At 62.9% G+C, this 9,890-nt stretch overlaps 1 protein-coding gene across 1 annotated transcript in view; it reads left to right on the forward strand.

Moving 5' to 3' along the window:
- The first annotated feature begins 641 nt into the window (after window positions 1-641).
- The window catches only part of KCNH3 (potassium voltage-gated channel subfamily H member 3), a 27,691-nt gene continuing 18,442 nt past the window's right edge, over window positions 642-9,890 (forward strand). The window contains exons 1-2 of the mRNA XM_075061244.1: window positions 642-805; window positions 8,356-8,976. Coding sequence (XP_074917345.1) covers window positions 727-805; window positions 8,356-8,976 — 700 coding nt within the window. The 5' untranslated portion in view covers window positions 642-726. The remainder of the gene's footprint in view (window positions 806-8,355; window positions 8,977-9,890) is intronic.

Here is a 9,890-nt window from a genome sequence, read left to right on the forward strand (position 1 = left end):
AGGAGAGACCCCCAGTCCCCCCTCCCCCCTTTGCAATAAGCCCTGGCTGCAGGGTGCGGGCCAAGGCCCTAGCAGATCGATGCTCCCTGGCTGGACGGGGGGAGGCTGGCCCCTCCTGCATCCTGCCGCCGGGGGCCCCGGGCAAAGAAGGGTCCCCTGGGGTCACCCCCCCACACACACACCCCCGTCTGTGGCAAAGCCGGGGGAAGAACCCAGGAGTCCTGACTCCAGCTCCTCCCCGAGCCGGGACGGGAACCCGGGAGCAGGTAACCGCTGAGCTGGGGGCGGCTCTGCCCCTCCCCGGCCGGGCTCCCGGGGGCGTCACGCGGAGTAGCTTGGGCGGCGCGCCCCGCCCGGGAGCGTTTCCACGCGGCTCCAGAGCCAGGGCGGCGCGGGGCAGCCGCCGGGGAGCCGGGAGCCGGCGTGGGGCGGGCTCAGAAGCTCGGCGGAGGCTGGCTGCGCTGCGCTGCGCTGCGCTGCGCTGCGCTGCGCCCTGGCCGGGGGCTCGGGAAAAGCTCGCTGGGGCCGGGGCTGCGAGCCTGGGAGTCTCCGCTCGCCCTGCCCGGGGCACGGGACGGCGGCTCTGCTCCGGGGCGCTGGGGGGAGCCCAGGGCTCGGGCTGCGCCGCTTGGCCGAGGGGGGGTCGGGTTAGCTGCAGATTTAATCCGACCCCCCCCGGGGGGCGGCTCCGCGGGAGGATGGAGGGAGCCTTCCCCGCGTGCTGACATGCCGGTGGCCATGCGGGGGCTGCTGGCGCCCCAGAACACCTTCCTGGACACCATCGCCACCCGCTTCGATGGGACACGTGAGTGACCCCTGCGCCCATCACCCGCTCGTCCGGGCGGCGCCCTGAATGGCCCGCTCGCCGGGCTCGGGCAGGGAACCGAACTCCGGGCTTAGCGGGGCGGGGTCCGGCCGGGCACTGGCCCGGGGGCTGATCTTCCACCCACAGCCCCTGGGTCGTGCTAGGGGAGCCGGCCAGCCCCTGGGACAGGGGGCTCGTTGGATTGAACTGGGGGGTTATTTTCAGTGGGACCCTCCGACCCCCAAACTCCCAAATGTTCCCGCTGTCAGGGGTGGGCTGGGGGTGGGGAGGAGGCGTTTGGGGGCAGATCCAAAGTCTGGTGAAATCCACGGGAGTCATCTGGTTATTTTCAGCTTCTCCTCTTCACACCCTGAGTGACATAACTTACATCGACTCAGCCAGCGCCCAGTGTGGACAGCCAGGGGTCCACACTGGGGGGTTTCCCTTGCTGGGCAGTGGGGGGAGAACCCAGGTCCCAGTGGCTGGCGCCAGGGGAACTTTCAGGCCAATTTCATTTGCTCTGTGGGATCTAAAACCGCTTTGGCCTGATGGCCACTTCTGCTGGCCAGGGTCAGGCCTGAGGCCCGGCCCCTCAGGGAGCCCAGCGGCAACTGGTTTCCTGGCTTCTTTAGAGCTCCAGCCGCAGTCTCGGATCTGTCGCCCAAGTGTTTGGAGTAGCCAAGTCTGGGGGGGGACGGGACCCAGAGTAGCGATTTAATTCACCCCCTGGCTGAGCGGAGTGACAATGTCTTTAGATCCTGTGTCTTTTAAGGGGTTTTTAAACTGGAGACACAAAAAACCCACCTGCGATAATCTATAAATACACGGTCCTCTTGTGTAATACTTAGTAACATCCCAGCAGCATGGCTGGTCGGTAATTCGAGCATTATCCCAGCCAACCCAGGCAGATCTTTCGCTCTCTCTCTATATATACATACACACACACACACACACAGCCATATACACACAGCGATACAGTGACATACACACAGCGCCACACACACAGAGCAATGCATACACACAGTGACACACACAGCCACACACACAGAGCAATGCACACACAGTGACACCCACACACAGCCACACACACAGAGCAATGCACACACACAAAGCAGCACACACACAGTGACACACACACAGAGCGACACAGTGACACACACAGTGAGCTGCTATACTGGGTGAGATTCAGGAAGCAGCAGGGACCTTGAATGCGAGTTACAAACTCCTGTGAAGGGGTTTGGCCCCCGCCTGCTGTGGCCATCAGGGGAATCCCCAGATGTGGAGTTCGCACCCAAAGCAGCTGCTGTTTGCTTGTCTTGTTTGGAAAAGTGACACCCGGGCTGCAAAGTGGCTCTCAGAAAGGGGACATCACTGTCCCACCCTGGCTCCGAAAGGCCAATCCTGCTGGATGCCCAGAGACCGCAGGGGTCACAGGTCTCGCCCATGTGGGAGCTGTGCTGGCGAGTGGAACTGCACAAACACGTTTGCTCCTCTCATCTGGGAAGAAATGAGCGAGTCTCTCGCCTCATGTTGGAGAGAAAATAGAACCCAGATCTGCAGCCCCAAGGGTCTGGGGGGATTCTCTAGCCCAGGGCTGTTAGATCATGACTGGCTGGTTTGTAGATCTGCTCTGGGAATGCCTTTGGGGCAGGTCTCCGGCCTGTGCCCTGCAGGAGCACAGACCAGACCACAATGGTTCCTTGAAATCGAAACGCGAGGAGCTGTAGTAACAGAACATGCACACATGCACACACGTGCACAAACACACGCACAGACACATACACTTGCACAAACACATAGACACACATGCACGCACAGACACAGACATGCACACACACATGCACACATGCACAAACACGCACACACAAACGCACAAAGACACACATGCACACGCACACACACGTGCACAAACATGCACACACACGTGCACAAACACACACATGCACACACACGTGCACAAACACACACGTGCACAAACACACCCACCCACCCACATGCACACACAAACACACACAGGCACAAACATGCATACACACATGCACAAACACACACAAACACACACAGAGGCACAAACATGCACAAACACAAACACACACACATATGCACAAACACATACACCCAAAGGCACATACACCCAGAGGCACAAACACACAAACCTACAGGCACAAACATGCATACACGGTGCTGTGCAATTACACACCAATCAACTCCCCAGTGCTGCCGCTGTCCATGTCTGTGTGTAGAGTTCCCACACTCTTGGGTGTGCACAGACACAGCCTGTGGCTGGGGGGTGCACAATATGTGATAGTCACACTCATGAATAATTCGACAGCTCTGCTGTTGTGCACATGTGCGAATAGGGACCATCTCGTATAGCTACGGGAATGAGTGTGTCTGTGTATCCACACACACAATGCAGCACCACTCCTGTGATCAGCAGAACACACTTAGGGACACTCGTGCATGTAGGTTCTGTTTCTGCCGTCGGGTTCTGTGTCGAGTGTGCAGTGTTCACTAGGAGAGGTGTAAGTAGTTACGTATCTCCACACACAACTGTATGGACAATCGGATTCCTACTCCAGGCGTACTGGAGTGTCTGTGTGGTGTACAGAGAGTGTGTGTCTACACAGATACACACAGAACTGATGTGTATATTGTTGAGATATAAACAACACACAAACCTGCATTGCATGAACATTGACGGTGCAAAGCCAAGCATTCCGGAAATGCCAGAGGCCTGTGCACGCCCCCCACCCGAGCCCTGGCTCACTCCGTGTGCTGGACGGCCTGTTCCAGTGGCCACCGCGCAGTGCATGGGGCTGTCTGTAGGTCACTGGCTCTTGAGCTGGAAGAGCTGCCGTGAGTGAAGCCAGGATCTCAGAGTTAAGGCAACCGAATGCTGCCCTGGAGAGCTGGATTCTATCTCGGCCCCTGCCACCGAGTCCCTGTGCGGTGCTGGGCATGTCACTGACAGCAAAATTGATGGTAGGTGCCCCCACCCGCCCCCACAGGCGTCTCAGGTTCTGGGTGTCCAGCATAAGCCAGCTGGAGCCGGAGTTGCAGCGGTGCCGAGTGTTGGCCTGGCCTGGTGGAGTGAGCACCGGGTTCGGAGTCAAGTGGTCCTGAAAGCAAATCTGCTTCTGCCCCAATTCACTTTGTGGCCTGGGGCAACTCTCTGTTTCCCTGGCTCTCGTGGGGGGACCACAGTGCTGTCAGAGTTGGGGCTGTTGGGGGGACAGAAGGGCACCCGAGAAAACCCCGTTTCTGTTCCTTGCAACACTGGCAGGAGCTGCTGACTGAGCAGGATACAAATACTGACCAGTTGCCTCCTTCTCTGGGCCCTGCCCATGGCCTGGCCCACCAGGGCCGTGTGCTGGGCAGGGGGCTTGGCAGGAGAGAGCCCAGCTAGGGTCCCCTCCTCCTTGCAGAAGACGTTTGTTTCTCAGGCCTTTCCTGTGCAGTGCTGCTGCTGCTTCGGTCGGGACACGGGCCCAGCGCTGGGGAATGTTCGCGTTCAATGAGGATTTTGCCCTACTGGCGACACAAGCTGAGGCTTAAAAAGTTACTATCTCTGCCAAACCTGGCTGGAATTTCATGGGCCAAAGAAAAGGTACTTCCCTGGCCCCAGGGCTCTCTTCTTGCTGCACTTCACCGGCCTGCTGCAAACCATGGAGGTGGTTTTTTTAATGGAGGGGGTCAGGCAAACTGAATACAGGGGTCACGTCGAGCTCCCTCACAGTGTGTGTGTGTGGGGGTGAGCGAGGTCACACCAACCCGGCTGCTGGGCTCTGTGTGCGTGGGTCACTGCTGGAGGGGTCTGGTGCCTGAGGATGTGGTATAATCCCACAGTTGGGGGGCTCTCTGGGTTGGACAATCCTGTGTTGATGGGCATGCGATGTTCATTTCTTCGGTGTCCTTGCTGCAGGTTGGGGTGGGTGGCTGGTCGGATTGGGGGGAACGTTTTAGGTCTGTTTTACAGCAGCGAGTGGGTCTTTCGGGGGCAGTTTCAAGCTGTCCTCCCGGCAGTCAGCCCTTCCCCTTCTGTTAGAGTCCTGCAATGGATCCTTGATTGTGCCAATCTCTGCTGGGCATTGGCACCTCCCCCGCCAGCGCTTGGCCAGGGCCCCAAGGTCCTTCCAGACTTGCAGGGCCAATCCGTGTTGCCAGAGGCCTTGGCTGGGGTCAGGCACTCCCCAAATCCCCACTAGGAACAGAGCTTCTAGGGACGGGGTCCCTGCCTCTCTTTGCCAGAGCTGGGAATGGGCGACAGGGGATGGATCACTTGGTGATTCCCTGCTCTGTTCATTCCCTCTGGGGCCCCTGGCACTGGCCACTGTCAGCAGCCAGGACACTGGGCTGGATGGACCCTTGGTCTGACCCAGTCTGGCTGTTCTTATGTTCTTAGCTTCTCTGTGGGGCTTGGAGCCTGCCGGACGCGGATCTGGCTTGGAGTTCCTGGGGTCAGCAAACACGCACTGTCAGGAGGGCTGGGCTAACGGTTCAGACTTGAATCGGCCCCTGGGTTTGGTTCCCAGCTCTGCCACAGATGCGTCATCTCTCTGTACCTCAGTTTCCCCTCTCTAGATCTCTTCCTCTGTGCCCAGTGGGGCTTCGAGGTGCTTCCATAACCCGTCGAACAATCTCCCTGAAACCAAAGAGGGCAGTGTGGGAGTGAGTGTCCTCCAGAGCGGAGGCCCCTGCCACCCCCAGCAAGCAGATGCCTGTGGTGTGTAGGCAGCAGTGAGAGGTCAGGGGTGCGGTGCCAGGAGCTCCCGCTCTAGGCTAGGTCAACAGACTTATCCCTGGGGAAACTGAGGCAAAGGAAGGGGCTGAGACAGGCCCAAGATAGTGCTGGGCTCCGGAGGCCTGTGGGTTAGCTGCCAGCCTAGCTCGTCTCACTGGGGCATGGGCCTGAATGTTCAGCTGCAGAAACCTCCAACACCATCTCTGCTTATGGCCCTGAGCTGGGCTGCAGCCCCAGATACCGGCCCGGCATACGTGCCTCCCATCTGGCTGCACAGCAGGTGGCCGGCTCCCCCGTCCTCCTGCTCCGCCCACTGCCCGCAGCTGCCCGCTCTCCCGCGAGCAGCGCCGCAGCTGCAGCAGGAGGTGCATGGACAGGGAGTGAGGATCCCCCTGGGCCCCAGCCCCACAGCTGGCCTGGCCTGAGGCTGCCTTCTCCTGCTTTGCCACCCTCCTTCTCCGGGGTGAATCCTGCAGAGGTGTCCGGCCTGCGGCTGCACTGGCTGCCCCTCATGCCCCGAGCGCGTCGGGCCTCAAAGCGACGCCAGGTTCAGCCCAGTCGCTCTGTGGCTGGGAGACGTCTAAGCAAACCCCCAAGCCACCCAGGGAGCAGGGCGGGACTCACTAAGGGGAGCTTGTCCCTCTGTCCGGGCGGCAGTAGGGGGCGCTGTGCTGCAGGGAGGGCTCAGCAGGGGGCGCTTTTCCCTGTCAGTGCGGCACTAAGGGGCCTGTGCTGCAGGGTGAGAGGTCAGCAGTGGGGCGCGCTCCCCTGGCTCTCCAGGCTGGGGGCGCTAGGGGGCACTGTGCTTCAGGGAGCCACGAGTCAGCAGGGGGCGCTGTGCTGCAGGGATCAGGGTGAGAGGTCAGCAGGGGGCGCTCTCCCCTGGCTGTCCGGGCTGGGCACTAGGGGGCGCTGTGCTGCAGGGTTGGGGGTCAGCAGGGGGGTACTCTCCCCTGGCTCTCCAGGCTGGGCACTAGGGGGCGCTGTGCTGCAGGGAGCCAGGAGTCAGCAGGGGGCGCTGTGCTGCAGGGATCAGGGTGAGAGATCAGCAGGGGGCGCTGTGCTGCAGGGATCAGGGTGAGAGATCAGCAGGGGGCGCTCTCCCCGGCTGTCCAGGCTCGGCACCAGGGGGCGCTGTGCTGCAGGCAGCAGGCGAGGGCTCAGCAGGGGGCGCTCTCCTCTGGCAGTGTGGCGCTAGGGGGCCTGTACTGCAGGAGGGGGGCTCAGGAGGGGCCTGACCCCACCCGCCCCCAGCGCTAGGGGTGCCAACTCGCAGATGAACAGCGTTTCACGGAGGTGCAGGCTCCCGGCCTGAGGTCTGGTGGTTCCCAGTGCCCAGGCAGAGCTATTTCCCCAGGCTGGGGCAGATGGGTCGTACCCCCCCAGCACCCGCTCTCCACTGCAGGACGCCTGGCCGAGGGGAGTCCAGCCCGGCCTCAGTCTGAGCGAGCGCTCGCCCCAAGTTTGTTTTACAGACAGACTACTTTCCCTGAGTAGGCGGAAGGATACAGTTATAGACAGCAGCACGTGGTGTCCCTGGGTATAAATAGCCTTCGCTGAGAACAGAACAATGGCTCTGCCACCTGTGCTGGGGCCGGGCCCTGGGGAAGCAGGAGCTGGGGGGCGGGGGCAGCTGCGTGACTGTCCCCCCGCCCTGCGCCCCCTGCACATGCCTGCTGTCACATGCCATGGGCCAGATCCCAACCCAGGGCCTCTCCCGGGAAGCCGAGCGGGTTAATCTGAGCCTGGCTGGGAGCAGCCCAAGCTGGGGGCCTGTGGGAGGCCTGGCTCTGCTGGGGGTGGGATGTAGGGGAGACAGGTGGGAAATGGGCCTAGGGGGAGGGGTGATGCCCAGACGCCTGCCCCAGTCTGCGGATTTCGAAGCTCTGCTCGGGGCTTTCAGAGCCCTTGGAGCCGGAGATGCGGGATCCCTTCCCAGCTCTAGCACTGACCCACTGGGTGACTTTGGACAGTTCCCAGCTCCTCTCTGCCTCAGTTTCCCTGTGCTCCGGACACTGCTTCTCATGCGCCCTGCCTGGCTGGCTGGGAAAAGGAGGATCCTTGCTCCAGGAGCTGATTGCTATAAATACCCGAGCCCCCTTCCCCCTCCCCAGCTTGCAGTGAGTAACATCAGCAGGCAAATTACAGAGCAGGGCCTTGGCGCCTGTGGCACACGCAGCGCTGTCAGCCTGGGTGAGCAGGGGCGTAGCAAGGAGCCGGAATTGCCAGGGGGTGCAGGGCGCCAAGTCCCGAGATGAGCCTTGGTGGTGATGCGGGGGGCCCTCGGGTTGGGGTCTGATCCCCAGATCCGGATTCCTTGGGGAGGCCCAGGGGCCTGGCTGTAAACACCAGAGACTGAACATGTGGCTGCAGGGCTGACGGGGTTCACACAGGCGGCCCTGGCACGATACAGTGGGAGGGGACCCGCTGGGCATGATGCTATTCCCTGCGCCCTTCTCAGCCCCCAGCCTCGGTGCAAAGGGGGCACTTGGCACTGACGCAGCAGTGGTTTAGTGGCACATGGCAACGCCACCAGGGATTGCTTGCACTGAAATGCAGCTGCCTCTGGGGTGGGATGCAGCAGCTGTTGAGCAGCATGTAACCCAGCAGGGTGTTGGTCCAGGCCCCAGGCTCTGAACACCAGAGCCTCGTGCTGGGTTATTCCCTCGGTGGCTGGCTGCTGGCTTGGAGCTGGGGGAGGAGATGCAGCCGGCCAGGCTGGCCCGGCTCCCCGTGGGTGTTTGGCCCGAGGGGATCACATCATCTCTGTGCTCCCAGGTCTGAGCGCAGCCGAGGCCCAGCCCAGGTCTGAGTGTGGCCGAGGCCCAGCCGGGGTCTGAGTGCAGACCAGGCCCAGCCCGGCACCGGGGTCTGAGTGTGGCCGAGGCCCAGCCCGGGTCTGAGTACGGACCAGGCCCAGCCCAGCACCGGGGTCTGAGCGCAGCCGAGGCCCAGCCGGAGTCTGAGCGCGGACCAGGCCCAGCCCAGCACCAGGATCTGAGCGCGGCTGAGGCCCAGCCCGGGTCTGAGTATGGACCAGGCCCAGCCCAGCACCTGGGTCTGAGCGCGGCCGAGGCCCAGCCCGGGTCTGAGCACGGACCAGGCCCAGCCCAGCACCGGGGTCTGAGCGCGGCCGAGGCCCAGCCCGGGTCTGAGCACGGACCAGGCCCAGCCCAGCACCGGGGTCTGAGCGCGGCCGAGGCCCAGCCCGGGTCTGAGCACGGACCAGGCCCAGCCCAGCACCGGGGTCTGAGCGCGGCCGAGGCCCAGCCCGGGTCTGAGCACGGACCAGGCCCAGCCCAGCACCGGGGTCTGAGCGCGGCCGAGGCCCAGCCCGGGTCTGAGCACGGACCAGGCCCAGCCCAGCACCGGGGTCTGAGCGCGGCCGAGGCCCAGCCCGGGTCTGAGTGCGGACCAGGCCCAGCTGGTGTCGGGGGCTGGGGCAGGAGGCCAGGCCAAGGGCTCTGAGCTTTGTTGTTTCTGCACCGGGCCCATGTGGGACCCCCCCGGGGGGGCACTTTGCGGCTGAGCCAGGCTGGGGTTCAGCGACGCTGCCTCTCGAGGGAGCCACTCCTGCAGCTGAGCCCAATTAGCTGGTGGAGCTGCCCCCAGGGGGGCCCATTACCTGGGCTGATTTACAGCCGCAGCCCAGGAACAGAGCGCTGGGCGGGGCTGGTCTGATCAGATGGGGGGGATGCCCCCTCCCCCCCACTCTCTTTTAGTTTTGGGAACCCGTGTTACATTCCACAGTGGGACAGAGCCCCCCCTAGGCTCCCCCAGCCTGGCCCCCCATGTGGAGCAAGGTCCATGGTCCCAGGATGGGGGGCGGGCGGGGGGGCCTCCAGGTGTGAAAACTCCCCGGGGGGGGTCAGGCTGGGAACAGCCGTTCTCTCCCCCTCCCACACCCCTGCTTATGCCCCCTCTTGCTGCTATTCAAATGCAAATATATGCAGATGAGGCAGGGCTGGGAGTGGGCTCTGGCTCTCAGCTGGTGCGAACGAGGCAGGTTCTGTCCAAATGGCGCAGAGATGAGTAACCGCGCCAGGAGCCGTGGGGTAAAAATAGCCTGAGTGGGGCCTGCGGGTGCCGACACCCCCGGGCACCTGGAAGATGGGGGCTGGGCTCCTGGGCTGCCCCTCCCTGCATCCCAACCTTCCAGTCCCGCCTGCACCCCCCACCGACCACAGCAAGACCTACCGGCCTGGTGCTCCCCACGCCCTGGCCCGATGCCTTCCATTATGCCCTGCCCTGGTGCCCGTCCCCACGCCCTGCCCTGGTGCCCGTCCCCACGCCCTGCCCCGGTACTGGCCTCTCTGCCTGGGGCCAGGTGCCCGTCCCCAC

Source organism: Chelonoidis abingdonii, chromosome 26 (assembly GCF_003597395.2).
Source record: "Chelonoidis abingdonii isolate Lonesome George chromosome 26, CheloAbing_2.0, whole genome shotgun sequence".
NCBI classification, from domain to species: domain Eukaryota; kingdom Metazoa; phylum Chordata; order Testudines; family Testudinidae; genus Chelonoidis; species Chelonoidis abingdonii.